The sequence below is a fragment of the Poromitra crassiceps genome, assembly GCF_964638095.1.
Source record: "Poromitra crassiceps genome assembly, chromosome: 5".
Classification (NCBI taxonomy): domain Eukaryota; kingdom Metazoa; phylum Chordata; class Actinopteri; order Beryciformes; family Melamphaidae; genus Poromitra; species Poromitra crassiceps.
In genome coordinates this window covers 46,035,109-46,054,701 of record NC_139642.1, presented here as the reverse complement: position 1 = coordinate 46,054,701, position 19,593 = coordinate 46,035,109, and the positions used below count along the sequence as shown (strand labels likewise).

Sequence of the window (19,593 nt, the reverse complement as noted above, 5' to 3'; positions counted from 1 at the left end):
TCTTGTAGTGCAAGTCCAGGGCTCCCACAGTGGGATCCTGTAGTGATTCCCACCACTACACACACTGATTGATAAGTTGCAATGTCTTTATATGTTTATGTAGTGAGTCCCACCACCACACAGTGTGACTGGTGAGTTGCATGGCTTTATATGTTCATGCGAGGAAAAGACGCGCCGTGCAGACAATTTAATATCCAAACGTATGAACGATGCGCTATGTGTTTAATGTCCATTAAAACAACAAACAACAACAGTGGCATTATGTAAACAACTGGCATTTAAAGGGTTAACATTATTTGGTATCTCTGATCAGGAAGTGAGTTGGTTACAAGATTTAACAAAAAAAAAAAGAATATTAGACAAAAGAATACATGCACTCTTACTGTTAGAGAACAAAAATGTCCCTAAGGCCCAGAGTGTGCATCACTTGAAAGGGGTGCATGATGGTAGTTAGTTAGAGAGCACAGGCAGTAACGGAACGCCTAAAGGGGAAATATGTAGCAGGAGAACATGAGGGGAAAACCGTGGGAAATGGGAATCATGGTCTCAACTGCGATATGAGGGAGAGTAGTGGTGTGAATGGTGATGAGGGTGAAAATACAGAGACAGACTGTCAGACTGATATGAGGCGGAGTGATGAAGACAGTGAGAAAAGCAATTAGGAGACAGTAATTGGCCTCATTAGAAGAGATTGGGGAAGATTTAGAAGACTGCTAGATGGAATTATACTGTATAAATGTGAACTGTACGGGTGTGTGGGTTAAAACCCATGTAGCACACAGTGGCTCTCAGGCTGACAGAGACAGCGTGTCAAACCTTTGCCTCACTCCCTCAACTCCCCCTGCAGCGATAAAACAAACCGAGTAGGATGAATAAATGACTGTAAAGAGGAGATAAAGAGGAGAGATAAAGAGGTAATGCTAGAGATGTGATACTACCGGAGCAAATGAAGGACAAAACACAAAAGTGAGACAGAGGTGTAAAGAGAGAAGAAGTTGAGGTAACAAAGAAAGATAGGCATCCCTTCTAATGAGGGAAATCAGAGGTGTTCTCCTTGATCATGTCCTCATAACGGTCGCGTTAACATGTAGATCACGTCGCAGGATGATGGTATGGTCAAACTGTTGTGATCCAAGTTTCCTGTGTGAAATCAAATATCTGGCCAACCTGAAATCCTTATGGTAGCTTTCACCATCCTATCCTTCATCCTGTCCATCTGGTAATCAGGTTAGCATTGACTAGACACCTATGAAAGGAATCCACTCTGGATGTTGAATGATGCGGCCATTTTCTTTGAGAAAACACTTAGCTGACAGTGCCCCCAAGAGAGGGGCCGACTGAAGGTGAAATGAGACCATGGAGAAAACAACCAGGGAGAAAAATAGAAAAACGCGCAGAGATTTGTCTTGCACTTCATAGTGGCCATCAGGAAGGGTTTTTCCTGCCACAATGCACTATTCTGCTTACCGATAATTGATAGACAAAGTGTCTTTAGCACAGTGGGCCAGAGCCTGATGTATAAACCACAAATGATGAAGCCTGGAGCACATTAGCCGAGGCCATTTCTTCATTTTTGTGTTAGTTTGATGGAGTGTTGGTGAGCACTAGGGTCTATGCAGACTGAAACAAGACGTAATTAAGAAGAAGAATGTCTCTTCCCGAGCAAGTGCAGCTGTGATATCTGCTCTGTCCTCATACGGCGCAATCGTGTCTCATTTTCTGCTAAAGCCCTGATAGCAGCGACGCAGGGACTTATGATAACACTCTGGATCCCTTAATGAGCACCGAGTGGCCGCGGCAGCTGAAGTTCACTTTGGCAAGGACGCCTGCTGCTCACTCACAGACAGACAGACAGACAGGACGCCTGCTGCTCACTCACAGACAGACAGACAGACAGACAGACAGACAGGACGCCTGCTGCTCACTCACAGACAGACAGACAGACAGACAGACAGACAGACAGGACGCCTGCTGCTCACTCACAGACAGACAGACAGACAGGACGCCTGCTGCTCACAGACAGACAGACAGACAGACAGACAGACAGACAGGATGCCTGCTACTCACTCACAGACAGACAGACAGACAGGACGCCTGCTGCTCACTCACAGACAGACAGACAGGACACCTGCTGCTCACAGACAGACAGACAGAAAGGACACCTGCTGCTCACTCACAGACAGACAGGACACCTGCTGCTCACTCACAGACAGACAGAACGCCTGGTGCTCACTCACAGACAGACAGGACACCTGCTGCTCACTCACAGACAGACAGACAGACAGCCAGGATGCCTGCTGCTCACTCACAGACAGACAGAACGCCTGCTGCTCACTCACAGACAGACAGGACACCTGCTGCTCACTCACTCACAGACAGACAGGACACTGCTGCTCACTCACAGACAGACAGAACGCCTGCTGCTCACTCACAGACAGACAGGACACCTGCTGCTCACTCACAGACAGACAGACAGACAGGATACCTGCTGCTCACTCACTCACAGACAGACAGACAGCCAGGACACCTGCTGCTCACTCACAGACAGACAGACAGGACGCCTGCTGCTCCCTCACAGCTGAAAAACTTTCAGCAATCGCACTGCAAAATCTCTCTCTTTCCCCCACGTTCAGATGCAGAGCTGCACTCACCTCTCAATGATTTCGGCGATGACACAGGCAAACATCTGCAGGCCCTCTGGAAGCTGCAGGGCCACTGGAGAGAGGAGACAGGCGGGGAAGGGGGGGGGTGAGCAGATAAAACGTACATGCTAGCGTTTAGAGTGACAGCAACATGTTATTTAATATATCCTGGACAGCACAGCCATACACAGTTTCTGCTATTAGTTCAGAGTGCTTCACGGACAGCAAAGAGTGACATTTCAGGGCAATCTCGCCCTCCGCCCCAGTATTACTGTTGGCTTATCTTACAGTGTGATGGGGCTGTAGGAAATACAGTCCAAAGCAATCACTTCAGCTCTATCTTTACACCTCATGCCTTGTACAGAACCATTAAAGTCTGCCTTTCTCCACCTGTCTCTCTTCTCTACGCCTGCCAATGTCTCCATGTGAGTTATTATATGAGTCACACTCTCTCTGGTACTGACGTATACCAATACAGCCCCATGTGTTACACAACTATGTCTCAAACAGCATCAATTCAGTGTGGAGGATTGGATCGAATCGCTATGAAATGGGAATCAAGCAACCACAATATGAAGTATTGGTCCTACGGACGGTGTTATGTGGTGACAACAGGAGACATTTCAAGTTGGAACTGGGAGGGTGAGACCAACTGAGATGAATCAATGGAAATAGAAATATACTCTCATAAAAACACAGACTCATCACTCATTGCCAGGGTTTAGAAAAACAACATTTTGCTGGTATCAAACTGCAACCACAAAACATGACTGAGCAAAAATGTTGCAGAATACTCTTGCAGAATAATACCGTTTTCTCAGTCTGAATTCAAACTAGATTTGCATCAGAATGTTTTTTAAGGATTTCATAAAATATTAGGCTTATGGCTTATGATTTAGCATACGTCCATCCTCCATCGGATCATCAAATAAACATGATGACATCTTGGTATCACAGACTACTAAGATATTGATGATGTCGAGATCAACCAGACAGGGAAAAACATAGCAGGAAGCAGACAGTGTGAAGATGAGAAGGAGAAGATGGGTGAGATTAGGTTGAGAAGGATGAAAGAGAGGAGTAGAGGGAAAGAGAAGGGGATATTGGACTAAATGGTGCTGTGAAATGGCACACACTCCTTGGGAAAACCTGGAGAAAAATGGTTAAATATCTCAGATGGCATAACCACATTTTTCTCATTGAACATTTTTCTCATTTGGGCCTGCAATTTTAAAATTGCACAACCATTCTAATGAACAAGAATTATTTTGAAGATAATTCATGTTTCTATTAATTTCAATCCAAACTCTAAATAATTTAGCAGATTTTTTTTTAATCATTCACCAATATGGCCATTGGTGAATAATGTATTTCTCTTCCAGGAGCAGCTGTAGAGACCGTCGTGAGGCACAGGAATGGGCGTGACCCCTTCCCATGCCAACCTGTTTCTAGAGTGTGGAGGAGAAATTCATTTGGAGCTCATCCAACCCCTACATGGACAAAGTAAAATGGTTTGGAGCCTACATAGACAATCTAATATTGTGTGAAGATGTGAAGAACATGTAGTTCTTGAATTTCATAAATATTTGAACAATGCCAATGCCAATAAAGAGCCAGAAACTATCTTGATTTATTATTATTATTATTATACTTTATTAGTCTTATTTGTATGTTTTATTTTATTATTGGTGAATGTGAGTGTATATATTTTATGTTGGATTATGTTTGTTTTTTTCAGTTTTCAACAACATGAAAACAGAACATGAAAACAAAAACAGACTCCAACACAGGAGAAGAAAAGAACGAAAAAGCACACATATATATCATCAGTGTTCCAACACCACAACGTGGTGCTACCAGCCACGTAAGGTGCGTATGTGCTTGTAAGAGATGTTGTGCATGGGATCACACGCAAGGGGCCCACGAGAAATCAGCTGGGCGAATCACCCGTCGCCCCCAACCACGTCGAAGTAGGCCAGAAACGGGTCCCAGATAGTTGAAAATGTCTTAAGTGAGTTGGTCCTCAGGAACCTGAGTCTCTCCATATGTATAACTGAGACCATGTCCATCAGCCACAGCTGAAAAGAAGTTGGAGAGGGGGACTTCCACTCTTTCAGAATGAGTGACAGTCATCCCGTGTCAGAGACTGTTGCACAGCCATAGGGAGGAGCAGAGAGGATTCCGAGCAGCGAAGATGGCGAGTTCTGCCTCCGCCTGAGGAGTTAGAGTTTTATAGGCCTTAGAAGTACCAATCAAATATTTTGGCACAGAATACGGATAGTGAAGAGCTATGTTGTCTTATGTTTATCCATTGTCTGCATCATGGACTCTATGGATGTTTTTATGTCTGGAACACTGGACCAAATGAATTTCCCCATGCGGGATAACAAAGTTGATCTGTATCTCTAGAATACAGCAATACATTTCCTAGATATGAAAATCACAAAAACAGATGATGGGGACTTACATACCACTATCCATCAATAAGCCACAGATCAAAATACAAACTTAACAACAAGCATCTCAAATAAGAAACATCATTCAACAACACAACTGAAACATTCTTCAGAGCGACGTATCTCTCCAACCACTGTTGACAGAACCACCTATGTTCTCATTCAGATGCGCACCGACCCTGAGAGGTGGTACGGAGCTATCTTCACCCTCCCACATGAACAACCTACAAATATGCTACAATGCTATGGCTACAAATATATATGTTGTGAAAATCAATCATTTTCAGATGTGAGCACATATCAAATATGAGACACTTTGCCAAATTCAACACACCACACATAAATAGACTGGAGTGCCCCTGTGGTTCTTTCTATTTAGGACGAACAAAAATAAGACTATAATACAGAGTTGCAGAACATTAAAATGCCATCCACATAAAAAAAGGTTCATTACAGTATGCTATGGTATTACATTATGTGCAAACGAGACATGACAATCCTAATACACTGAAAGCCATGGTGTTGTAAGTTGTGGCAAAGGATATCAGAGGAAGCAACTTGTGAGACCTTTTGGGCTTGTACAACTGAAAGCAACAAAATACTGAATGATGGGATGAACTTTTCTCCTTTTCTGTGAAATATCACTTCGGAATAATATTGTATTTTAATATATGGAACCATTGATGGTTGAGGTGATTTCGTTGTCAATATGTCTTTGTAGTTATGAACAGACAAATGTGGACCAGGTGGAACAGTAGATTGAGAAGTTCATCATGTGTACTGTACATAAGGAAAGGATTGGGTCCACCTGGACTGTTGCCACATTATCTTTTTAATGATTCTACTCTCATCTCCTCCCTCCACATTATCTTTTTAATGATTCTACTCTAACCCCTCAAAAGACAAACTGGATTTGGGTCTGATATTATGTGCAGGTTGGGGGGGTGTTTTACAAAAGTCACCACTGCAAGATGCCTAGTGTCAAAGATTGGCAGGAATGATGTCACAATACCTATGACATCACTAGCCTATGACATCATCAGTGATGTCATGAGATGATTTTGGTCAATATGTCACTGATGACATTACTGATGATTTCACAGACATTGTGACATCATCAGTGGGTTTTTGTATTTTTTGTAAAAATAATATTTTTCATATTTTGAGCCAAAAATCCAAAAAGCGCATGTTTTGGACTACCAGCCATTTTCCCCAAACACACAAATGAGCTTTAGTCCAGCATCCATCCTGGTCTAAAGGCTTCAAATCAGTAGTGTGGACTGTCAAATTCAGTTTTCTAATATTTTCCCATCTTTGGCATAGGAATCAGTTTTTTTTACATTTCATGTAAACTGTATGGAATTGATTGCTATGCCAAAACTGGGGGAATATAGGGAAATAGCCAAACACAGTAGAAACTACAATTTTAACCGCTTGAGTCAAGGTGAGATGTGTAACATCAAGGAAATAATGATTTTTTGAAAAATTTGCTGGGAGTCAAAAAAATTTTTTGTTTTTTTTCCAATGGGACAACTATGCAATGGACTTTGAGACCATGTAACTCCCCCAAATTTTCTACCAACTCCAAGGTTAGATATTAAGGTCAAATTTCAAGGTATTTGGTCCAGGATGCCCGCTGAAACAAATGAAATAAATTAATTTTGTAAAACTTTGCTGGGAGTACCAATAGAGTGTTTTCAATGGAAGTCAATGGGTCCATCAGATGGACTAACAGTAAATTGAGGTGTACTTTTGAAACAAGGTCTTAGGATGGTAGAAAGATGATAGATATGATTGATTTTTGTCAAATACCCCCCAAAAAATACCTAGCCTTAATTTCAGACCATTTACTCAAAAAATGTCGAAACGGCCCATACGCGAATGTAGGAAATATCCATCAGATGGACTAGTGGGGTACACTTAATACACACATGCAGTGTGGAGGCTTTGCCACACAGTAGGACACATACAGCTGGGCCCAGCGCCTGGGGACAGGTCGGCTTTGTTTCAATGAATCAACCATGACATTTTCTCACTGTCACACCTTACCTCAATAAATCCATCAATGCCTCAGTGGACACTTGCAATTCAGGGACATTAAATTCAGCACACAAACATTTTCACATGGCTAGGCTTGAAACAATTTCAGGACTTCAATGCCCGGTGCTGCTGGCATTCAACAATAAAAGCCAGAACAGACAAGGAGGCCAGGGAGCACGAGGGAGGACGCTGAGGAGATGGACTGATAGATGGAGGAGTAGGAAGAGTTGGAGTGAGGACATTTCTTCCTGAGGAAAGGTTAGGGGATCAGCAGGCGCTCGTGCAGACAGAGAGAGACAGGTCATTACTGAGGAAAGGGCGAGTTTATTAGCAGAGAAAGGTTTGGGAGCACAGCGCGGCTGCAGCTGACAGAGGCAAAGAGCTGTCTCCCCCTGCTTCCCTCGGCTAAAGGTGAGTCAAATGCGTGTTTGGGTGTGCGTGTGTGGGGTAATGTACTTGTACCTTTGTAAGTGCACAAATGCCTCAAAGAGCACATCACCTTAAAGGGACAGCTGACCCGAAAATCCAAAATACATATTTTTCCTCTCACCTGTAGTGCTATTTATCCATCTAGATTGTTTTGTGTTAGTATTCTGGGTTTTGGAGATATCGGCTGCAGAGTTTCTGCCTTCTCTCCAATACAATGGAACTGGATGGAGCTCGGCATGTGGTGCTCAAAGAGCCAAAAAAATACAATTGGAAAAACTCAACAGCAATGTCCAGGAAGTATTTTATTTCGACCAAACTACACTCACTAGCTGCTAGCTAGTTCCTACATTTAACTAGCAGCATAGGTAGCGGGTGTAGTTCGGTCGAAAATAGTTCCTACATAAATCTGCTCACAAGATTATCTTGAGTAACTGGGTCATGATTTCTGGAAACAGACATTGCTGTAGAGTTTTTCCAATTGTTTTTTTTTTGGCGCTTTGAGCACCACAAGCCGAGTGCCATCCAGTTCCACTGTATTGGAGAGCAGGCAGATCTCTACGGCTGATATCTCCAAAACCCAGAATACTAACACAAAACAATCTAGATGGATAAATAGCACTACAGGTGAGAGGAAAAATATGTATTTTGGATTTTAGGGTGAGCTGTCCCTTTAAAGCTGGGGTGAACTTGTTGTTACATTTAAGCCCTTTCCAAACAAGTTCCCACAAGGCTGATTAAGCCCATCAGCGCCACATAGAGGACCTCTCTCAGTATAGACCCTTTTCGTCACAGCCATTTTGAGTGTCAAAGCAGGGTAAACACAGGTGTAAGCGATAACATAATGAGAGCCCTGGCACTGGAACACCTAAAGGGAATAGAAGTAGAACCATCATTAATGTTATTGGTTACACCTGTGTTTACCCTGCTTTGACACATCAACATGGCTGTTGTGAAAGGGGTCTATTCCGCAGTAGACCAGAGTTTCAATCTGCTGTTGCCCGGGGATGTTCCTGCGGCAGCCTGCACCATGCGCACCAGAGACTTCCGTCCGGCCTAGCTGGCTAATTTCCAGTTAGCCTTCTGCCAACTTGAATGGAGATAAATAATTGAGCGTTTAAATAACACGTTGGTTGCTATTTCCATTTTTCCTCCGAGCAAGATTAATGAATGAAATGAATGCGCTGGTTGCTGCGCATCTGGCAACATGGCGAAATGGCGACATGAGCAGTTGTGCAATCACACAGGTCAAAACGGAAACAGAAACTCTGCTCCATGAAGGATATTTCAAATTTCAAATGACTTGCTGTAGCAAACTTACGATGTTTCATAAGTTTCTGATGACATTCTTGTTCCTTTACGAATGCTGAGGATGTTAAGTGTCCCAATTAGAAAAGTGTTTATTTCAGGGTAATTTCATACAGATAGCAGCAACTCAAAAAATAAGGGGAGGTCCATTCTTTTCAAATGCGAGGAGAAATGTCATGTAATAATACTGACCACTACTGATGTTGTTATATGTCACGCCTATCACAATGCCACGCATGCATGTCCACACATGTGTATCACCATTGATCTTTACAAAGCTTGGACACAACATGCTTTAAGTATGTCTGTAGATATTGATTATAATCTGCTTAAATTTTAGACTGGCAGCCTACACTCTCACTACCGTCATGTCTTGTACATCATGTACAGACAGATGAGAAAAGGCTGTCTTGAGCTGCCAGTCAAGGAGTCCTTCTGCACTTGTGGATGAGAGAGGAATAGTTCCGCTGTCAGCGAGATGCCCATAGAGACTATGTGTTAGAAGTGTGTGAATTCAGAAAAGGTCTGTTTCAGAATGGGGGGTGGAGTGGTGCTACCAGCCATGAAAAACTTTATTCTTTGTGAATCTGGTATGTTGTATGAAAGGTCAAATGCCTCCCCTCCTATGAGGCTTTATGTTGCTAACGTAGAACCAGTGTTTCCCCTACCATTCTACAGGCCTGGCGGGCCCGCCAGGCCAGAAAGAAATTGCATTTTTTTTTTTTTTTTTCCCCAAAATCTCAGTAAACCTTTATGGCATACTATTACTGGTGCTTACAGTAATAGAAGATGCCAAATCAGTCAAAAACAATAAGCATTTTGCTTTTAGGAGCATTGTGCCAGCGTGCAGCACTGTTCCAAAATGTGTCAACGTGTGTCGTTGCCTGGGAAACGCACATCCCATAATACAACTGTTCGCATCGCATCCCATAATAGTATGATGATACTTGGGATGCCATTGCAAACATAGATGCAAACTGGTTAGCTAAAAGATTAGCGTCGCCAGCGAGGGCCCCCACCGTTGCGGTCGGTGGACGTTTCGAAATCCCTCCAGGCCTGAACATTTTTCTAGGGGAAACACTGCGTAGAACACCATTTGATCTTCACTCAGTGTAATTACCCTGTCTTTATGTGTCATACTCAGTGTTGGGCAAGTTACTGAAAATTGGTAAGTACAGTTACTAGTTACTTCTCTCAAAAAGTAATTTAATTCCTTTAAAGTTACTATTTACTTCAAAGTAATTAGTTACTAGGGAAAGTAACTTTTGCTTTACTTTAAAAAGTATGCTTCGATTGTCATATTAATGCACACATTGCACACATTATTTTAGTGTTGCTGTGGGACAGTGTGGGACAAGACATACTGTCAAATTGTATCTATCATTGCACCTGCATGGGATTCTTGAACATTCACTTATTAGGGAGGCTCATAGCCTACTCAAGGTCACTAGCTTCTGGGGCTTATAGCCTACTCAAGGTCATTAGCCTCTGGGGCTTATAGCCTACTCAAGGTAATTAGCCTCCGGGGCATATAGCCTACTCAGGGTCATTAGCCTCTGAGGCTTATAGCCTACTCAAGGTCATTAGCCTCTGGGGATTATAGCCTAATCAAGGTCATTAGCCTCTGGGGCTTATAGCCTACTCAAGGTCATTAGCCTCTGGGGCTTATAGCCTACTCAAGGTCATTAGCCTCTGGGGCTTATAGCCTACTCAAGGTCATTAGCCTCTGGGGCTTATAGCCTACTCAAGGTCCTTAGCCTCTGGGGCTCTGGCTGCAGCATGTGGAGCATTTCTGCCGGGCAGGGAGGTGGCTTCTCTCCCTGGACTAGGTCTGAGGATCAGCAACCAGATAATCCCCTGAAGTTGTCCGTTATTCTCATGTCCTAAAGTAACTAGTAACTAGCCCAGTTACTATTTCAGTAACTGTAATAGAGTTACTAAATTGTAAAAAGTAATTAGTTAGATTACTAGTTACTGCAAAAAGTAGTTCCAAAACAGGTCATACTGGATGTTAGGTCACAAGATCATTTCACCAATTTGTTTGTAAGTTTCCAGTTGAACACGGACAATAACAAAAGAGCCTCATCTGAATCCCTAATCATGAGCCATAAACCAACAATCCTCAATTTAAAATGTATTCTAGGAATTTTGAGTTAGGAATTTTGTGGTTACATTATTAAGATTACTGCACTTTCCCCCACACCCTCTGCAACTGAAAGGTACCATGTGGATAATTCAGAGAAACTAAAAGAACGAATGAAATGCTCTTGTTGCTTATTGTAATAAATACAGCTCAAGGAAACATCTAAAAGGGAAATTACAGCTGTGCTAACCTTTTGATTACTTGAAGTGTACTTGTGGGAAGACCTTGGAAGACAGAACAGCTCCCCGGGCATTTCACTATCCCTCCAGGGAAAAACTTTCATGGATTCAAGGTTACTCAAGACACTCAAGGCTGTCTTGCTTTTTGTCTCTTTTGGCCCTATCTCCCTATGTCGAGTTGCCTTTGTTCAATTTTTGCAAGTGCAATTCTGTCATTCAATGTGCAAGGCTGAACAACTCTGGTGAGAAAGGAGCCGTTACACAGTTTATATAACAGCAGGAACGAAAGAGAAATGAGATGGAAAAACAAGGTCAACGTGTACAGTTGACATTGAATAAGAAATTCTGAGAGGTGGCTAGAGGCGGGTTACTGGATGTCTTCATGTTCAAAACGTTTTAAAAGGGCATTAAGTAATCTATTACTTTTATCAACATCTGTTGGGAGCAAAGAAATTGCAACAACAACAACATGGCCAGCTCTGGGGCACAGATTATGAAAGCCTGCAGTAAAATAGATCCTTTTCACAGCACCCATTTTGTCAAAGCAGGATAAACTTGGGGTTCCCGCGTGCGCAGTTAAGCAGGCGAGCACGCAAAGTGTGCATGCAAGCGAGGCACGCTAGGAATGACAATGTGAAGCATGCCATATTTATAATACATTATAATTTGTGTAGGTAAATACACTGCAGTATTCATGATACTACCTGGTATCATGATACTTTGGCTGGTAGTATCGCATTAAATTGACGATTTTTTCTCTCAAAACTCGATTTTTTTTATACTATTATACTTCTCTAAACATATGTTGCCTTGCAGAGCTCTTTTTTCCCTCTTTTTTTCATAAGTGACAAATTACACTTTTACTCTGAAGGCAGAACAACCCAAATTCCTGTTTTAGCCTAACTTGCTATGCCTAACTTCCTGGCTGTTGCTTGCTAACCTGCAGTCACTTGACACTGGTGGATTTGCCCTTTTGGAGGGGAGTCCTAACGTTACTCGGTGGCCTCAATGTTGTTATGTGAACTAAAGGCAACATTTCAGCGTCCAGTGATAACGTCTTTGTTCGTGCGCGCGCGTGTGTGTTGTGGTAATCGTTATCTTGCACAGCCCGCCCCGCAGTGCAACACACTGCTCAGTGCTCACACACTGTGCTTTTTGGAGAGGTTGAAATAAGTTCATTGCTGCTGTCTTTAGTAGCCAGCAGTAGTCACAGCCTCCAGAGAGACTTTACAGCGGGGAGAATGGACGAATAGTGTCATGTACGCGTGCTGCTACAGCACGCGTACATGACAGAGAGCCGCCCCGCCGTAACGTAATTACCTTAGTTTAAAAAATCGATTTTACGATTTTCATTTTTTTAACATCGTCCTAACTAATTCATTTGATTACGATTCAAAATCGATTTATCGAGCAGCCCTAGTATCGTGACAACACTAGCTGACAGACAGACAGACAGACGGAATGGGACAAGAACATCACCCCCGCCCATCTCCATGGGCGGAGGCAATATACACTCAACAACAGAGGCTAGGCAGACAAAATCAAACAGTGCGGCTTGTTACTCAGTCCACTGTTTCAGAAATAAAGTGTCTGATATTCAAGAGGAGTTCAAAGGCTGACAAAGAAGCAGATGGACACAAAGGGATGGAGGGGGGCAGAGAGGAGCAGAGGTGATGAGGTGAGCTGAGTTCACAGAGAGACGATCAGCTCTAATGAAAACATCACAGGCTGTGGTACACCACAAGCTGCCCACTGGGACATCGAAAAAATCATTCCATTCTGTTGCCATGCCATCTGCATATTCCACTCCCACAACATGAAACAGTGAAAGACTGCTTTTTGACATTTCCATTAGAAAGGGAGTAAACGTCCTTACACATGGGGAGCGGTTTTTTCGTGCGATTAATTCGCACGTCAATAATATTTTCCGAACCTAGTCCGAATCAGTCAATGCACGTGCATACCAACGGCAAAGTTTCGCTGAGTGTTATTGCGGCGTTTGATTTTTTTCCGGACCAAGGTCGATTTTTCAGAAATTTGTTTCCGACGTGTACACATCTGTTGCTGTGATTGACAGGTGGGTCAGTTAGGACTCAAGATTCTTATGAAAATACCCGCAAAAAAGCAAAAATAAAATTAACCCCAGGGCAGAAATATGGAGAAAAAGGTGGCATTATAATGCACATGTAAAAATCAATCAAACCTTTATTTAACCAGAAAGTAAAAACCCATGGAGACCGAGGTCTCTTTTTCAAGGGTGATCTGGCCAAGAGGGCAAAAGCACGTTTCACGTCGTACAAAATACACAAGTACAAATACATATACAAAAATTTCTGTCATTTGACCACCATCAACTCAAAATGGAGAAAATTTAAGATGAATAGAAATGATCTAAAAGACCAATGCAATAAAACAGTACAATCAAAAGCATGCCTCATCAACATGAGAGACAGCTAGTAAAAAGTCAAGAAGAGAGTGCTACACCTCAAAGCAGGAGCAGCAGGTGGCAAGGACCTCAGCTAGTTTTTGTTTAAAACTATATAAAGAGACCAGAGAGGCAAGTTTAAGGCGGGTTTGAAGGTCATTCCAGGACCAAGGGCCAAAGTAAAAAAGAGATCCCACCTGCTTACATCAGTCCGCGCGGGTGGCACTCTAAAGCGCACCCAAGCGCTGGATCTGAGATTCACAGAACTCTGAATCAGTACGAACTTAGAGCAGATGTAGGGTGGAAGCTTGTCAAGAATAGCCTTATAAATAAAGATGTACCAGTGTTGCAACCTGCGTGTAGCAAGTGAGGACCAAGCAACCAAAGAGTAGAGCGTGCAGTGGTGCGTCCTATATGCTGAGTTAGTAATAAATCTCAGAGCAGCATGGTAGAGAGGGTCAAGCTTAGCCAGGGCAGTGGGACAAGCAAATCTATAGACTATGTCACCATAGTCCAGCTGTGACAGAAATAAGGCCGTAACCAGCTGTTGGCGGGAGGAGGGAGAAAAACACGCGTTTACTCTGTAAAAGAAACCAATTGTGAATTTGAGTTTCTTGACTAGGACATCGACATGGTGTTTAAAATCCAGGTTCTTGTCCAGCCAGATGCCGAGATACTTATAGGTCTCAATAAACTCAATGGGGGTACCTTCAAGGGTGGAAATAGAAGGAGAAGCAACAACCGAAGACTTAATTGGAGCAAATACTATACCCTTAGTTATGTTAGACTACTGAAACTATTAAAACTGCATAAAGTGCAGCCATCTGTGCAGATAACACCTGTGACGACACTTGGGATACTGTACTTACTGTAATAATAATAACAGTCAATGTGTACAGCAGAAAACTTTCCAAAACACCAGACATACGATAATTATCGTATTTGTATGATAATTTACCTCCAACAATGATCATTTTGACCATCCTCTGAATGCATTTCGGCACTGAAGGAGCAGAGAAAACTCTTAATATGGCACTTTATGCCGTTTTAATAGTTTCAGTAGTCTAACATAACTAAGTAATCCAAGTACCTTGGATTGTACATTGACAATAAACTGGACTGGGCTAAAAACACTGAAGCCTCTACTGCAGTAGTTGTGGCTTCTACATTTCAGTCACGTAACAACAATCTCTCAAAATGTCACTGGGTGACTCATTGGCTGACTAGCATGTACAAGTCACGCTGACTTCAATTGTGAAATCTTTTTTCAAAATCAAGATGAGAAAATTTAGTTTTTCCACGGAAACTACAAACTTGATATATTAGCCAGAACCGAACTTGGTATCTGCAGTGCTGTCTGAACAACTCACCCCCTGGTGAGGACTGCTGAGGACCGGCAACAAGCAGTGGTCTGAGTGTACAGTCAGAGAGGAGGGTGCTGCCCAAGCTACAGGGTCATCCTGGACGTCTCCCCACCAAGCACAGGAGCACTTTCAGAGCAAGACTCATTCCTCCAAGATGCACCACAGAGCACCACAGGAAGTCATTCTTGCCTGTGGCCATCAAACTCTTTAACTCCTCCCTCAGAGTGTCAAGGGCTCATTATACTCGAGCAAGCTCCGTGGGGTGGAGCTCCGTGGGGTGGAGCTCCGTGGGGTGGAGCTCCGCGAGTCTCCGCGAGTCACCGTGCGGACCTGGCGCTGGGGCAGATGCTTTTATACTCAGAAGTGATCAGCCAAGTGATCAGCATGTATTGTATAATGGTAATAGTGAGAACAGCCCGTGAAAAAGTCGCAATGAAACGCTATTATGTGCAGTACTGAGTGCGCTTTCACTCTCAAACGACCGCACATCAGCACATGAATGAATCACCAAACTTGTTTTTACTGAATAGCCGTTTCAGTTCTCAGCCCTGATAGCCTACTCGGTGCTGCTTTTAATCTCTCTCAATCATGCTCTCAACACAACACATTTACTTGGTGAAATGACTAAAAATGAACAGTTGCAAATCAAAGTTTAGCCTACCACATGGGTCAAGAAATGTGGTGAAAACACAGCCCAGTGTTCAGGGCTCAGTGGCTTGAAAGCGGCCATGTTTGGAGAGAAGCCGTGCGGAGGTCGCGCTGTGAGAAAAATCTTCAGGTACACGGTGGGCGCCCTACGGAGGTAGCACCCAACCACGCCCAACAAATTTACGTCATTTGACGCGCCCGGCCCTCGCTCCACCCCCGCGCCCTTCACGGCATGGTGAGCATAAAGCAGCCTTCAGACACTCTGAGTCAATAGACTAGCCTCAGACTTACGCTTGGTTCACACCACAGACATCTCAGGAGCAGCGCTTCACACGAGCTTTGAGCAGGAGCCTTGTCATTCACACCAGAATCACTGTTTTGTCCACACCTCGCTCTGTTTTGCCCGGTGCTGCCCTGCCCTCGCTCACAACTTACACTGACTTCATGCCTGGCTGCTTGCGAAAAATAGACCAGAAACGCATGCAGCGTCGCTTCAGGGTAGCGTGGCGTGCAGCTAGTGTGATGGGTCTCACCTGTTAACAAGGACGCTGAAATGTTTTCATGCTGTTACTTTACCTGTCAGCAACTTCATAACCCATATTATTTTATAATGTACATCTAAACTGTGCAATACAGTGATGTGCAATAACTTCATGTGCAATAATTATTCAATAGTGCAATCTGCTTCCGTGTCGCTGTCTACATTTGGGTCCTCACCATACCACCATTATGACAAAAAGGCCACTCTAAAATGCACCGTTTTATCACCAGATACTGACTGGTCTTGAAAAAATGTATATCTGTCTGTAGCCCTAGTCATGTATGTGAGATCCATAGTTCAATGCTGAATAAATGCCTTTTTTCAAGATAAACTGCACATTTTAGAGTGGCCTTTTATTATGACCAGCCCATAGGCAGACCTGTGCAGTGTGCAATAATCATGCTGCTTAAATCAGATGAAAAAATACTTGATTTGCCTGTTAAAAACTTTGTGATTGAGAGAAGACTATGTGGATGAAAGTCTGAGAGTCTCCAGTCCCATCAGAAATAGTGACCCATCAAGCTGCTGTTGTATATGCATGCATGTATGTGCATATTGTGCAGTGCAGTATGAATGCATGCATGATAAAACTTACATCTCTGTCAATAACAGATTATGCTGACTGAAACAGTTTTCTTCCTGAATCTGATGATGCCTCTGACATCAATTTAATCATATGCTGAATGAAGTTGAATGCATGATAAAACACATCTCTGTCAATAACAGATTATGCTCTGACTGACCTGCTCTAGACTGAAACAGTTTTCTTCCTGAATCTGATGATGCCTCATCAATTTAATCATATGCTGAATGAATCATGTGTTGTACAGAACTGAGCTCACCTCTCTTGGCATTTGCTTGTCTCACCCGCCAAACCGTCTTGTGGATCTCAAAGTTGTAATTTGAAGGCAAGGCTTTGATCGCCTCCTGTAACTCTGGGTCGTGCAGGATTTCATCTGGAATTTGATTGGCTACCCGCCGTGGTCCCCGCACTGAAGGGAAAGTTAAATGATTCAGTTGTTGTTACAAAGGCAATGTAGGTAGGTAAAGTGGATGGAGCATGACCTGACAGACCTACGTCAAGAGACTACAACCAAAGCTGTCATACTTGGCACACAATCATGCACATGGACACATGATAAGTACATAAACAAAAAGTGTCTACTTGTAGCTATCTACAATTCAAGAAGTGGGAAATGATAAGGAAATATGCTAGCCAGCACCAATTTATTTTCTCACAACACGTTTTGTATTTACCAACACTAATCTGTCTTGATATAACATTACATAGTTAGTAGGATTAGGTTACTGTACATCATGACTGACTACTTGTCAGATTGACACAAGTTGGCAAAGTGATGACTACTTGCTGTGTGTGGAATCTTCTCAAGCTAGGAGGCATCTTAAAAGTGTGGGCATGAATTCCTTGTGTTAATTTCAGTATGTAATAACGGACAGCCTGCAATGGAACATCATGTGAATTTCTGTCTGTAAAGTCAAGAAACTCCCTTTAACTTGAGCTACATTAGCTAAGCTACACGTTGCCATCATAACTAGGCTATAATTGACAGCTGCCAAGATGAATGATTTCAAAACAAGAAAACGATCCCAGTTAACTGTCTCTATTTACAGCACTTAAACAGAGTAGACAGAAATAGGCCCAAGGACACAGGTTTCATAACATTTCCTCACAGGTTTCGTAACATTTCGAAAACGTTATCAAACTGAACGCCGTTCAGTTTCATAACTTTTGTAATTAGCTTTACACGGTTGAGTTAAAGCTCGCGTTAGTTGCTTACCGTAGTTAACAACAATACATGCGTTTAGAGCATTATTCTGCATGCAAACATAGTTAGAGATTTTAGTAATTGATCATTTTAATTAGTTACCTAACGTGACAATGCATAGCTTAATCGCTATGTGTTCACTCTGACAGTAGCATCCTAGCCTGAGCAGTCATGTTGTGTTGAATAACCGTCCCAGTAACGTTATAGCTAGTCGCAGCATGCTGCGGACGAAACTTGTCATTATAACGTTAAATCCATCTCTGTGTGTCTCAGATTAAATATGCTGTAACGTTATTCGAGGTTTACCACTTACCTTTGGTCTTTTTGGCAGAGACAATCTGCGTTTCACTCTGCGGCGCTGCCATGTTTTAAACACGTGAGAAATACAAAGGCAAAGCCAATCGAGTGAAGAGAACAGTGGAGGGAGGGAATCGAGCACCGATGCAAGCGAACGGACCACTGAGATAACGTGAAGTATGGTAGGTTTTCACGGAAATGTGTTGCTAGGGAACAGTTTGAAACATAGCTTATTTCCTGTAGTGTCTGCCAGTGTTGTCCATAAGAAATCAGAAATGTAAAGTCCCTTCCTTCCTTGTGGGCATTGTTGGCAGAGAGTCAAGTAGTGTAGCCTCACCTTTATGACAGTGATGCCAACTGTCAGAGATGGGCAGTATTTTAAATACATGTGTAAGCTATTTGTATGGAGGTGCTATAATTTAGGTTTACGTTCTGGACAGCTATGCACTGCTGCGCCTATACTTTGATATACAAAACAATAAACGGAGGCAACTCCACTCTTGAACAATCTCAGCTCGAGACGTCAGCGGTCAGCCTTATTATTTTCTCTTCTGGGTCTAGCACAAATGGTCAAGCCCGCGCCAACAACACAACACACTTCCGTTTCCTGCCTTCAACATACTGTAACGTATCGGGTAATTACGTGTATTGGGGTGTTTCCGTGCTTGGCTAGGAACTGATATGTGTGGGTGTGTTCCTAGGGGGAAGGGGATATATGTGACCAGCGGCCGGGGCGGAGGCCAGTCAGGCCAGGGTGGGCGAGCTGACCGGGTGGTTTAGAGCTAGCAGCGAAGCTAGCTGCTAGGAGCGTGTATTGTGAAGACAAGAATAAAAAGCCTGTACCAACTTCAAGTCTCCAGTTCCTTGGACGAATACCCACTTCGTTACATTGGTGCCAGACAGTAAAGCGGTAACGCCTCTGATTCGGCCGAGAGGGGAGAGGGTGAGAAGGAACGGCAAAAGAGACGGGTGGTGCGGCTTTTTGGCTCTAGAAACTAGCGCTAGTAAGTTAGCTACCAGGGGTGCTAACTGCTAGCTGCTAAAACCACGTGCGATGGTGCGCGGAGAATCAAGTATCTCCGGAGAATGGCCATCGGTGAACGGGAGGAAAGGAGAGCTGACGGCGGGGATCAGCTCGATGCTGGCGGGCATGGAGGCCCGTGTGTTGAGAGAGGTCGGACGGCTGGTGCAAGAGACTCCTGCCTGGGCAGTAGAGGTGATGCGGGCGCTGCGAGAAGTCATGCAGCGGGTGGACTTGATGAGCGCGGAGGTAATGCAGCGGGGAGAGCGGCCGGAAGAGCCACGGAAGAGACTGTGTTGGACCTGCAGAGAGCCGG

At 43.4% G+C, this 19,593-nt stretch overlaps 1 protein-coding gene across 1 annotated transcript in view; it reads right to left on the bottom strand.

Moving 5' to 3' along the window:
• The window catches only part of dph1 (diphthamide biosynthesis 1), a gene marked incomplete at its 5' end in the record, with an annotated part of 83,281 nt that extends 64,957 nt beyond the window's left edge, over positions 1-18,324 (bottom strand). The window contains 3 exons of the mRNA XM_083637786.1: positions 2,652-2,715; positions 17,015-17,164; positions 18,273-18,324. Of these exons, the coding sequence (XP_083493912.1) occupies positions 2,652-2,715; positions 17,015-17,164; positions 18,273-18,324 (266 nt within the window). The remainder of the gene's footprint in view (positions 1-2,651; positions 2,716-17,014; positions 17,165-18,272) is intronic.
• Between the last annotated feature and the right edge of the window lie 1,269 nt (positions 18,325-19,593).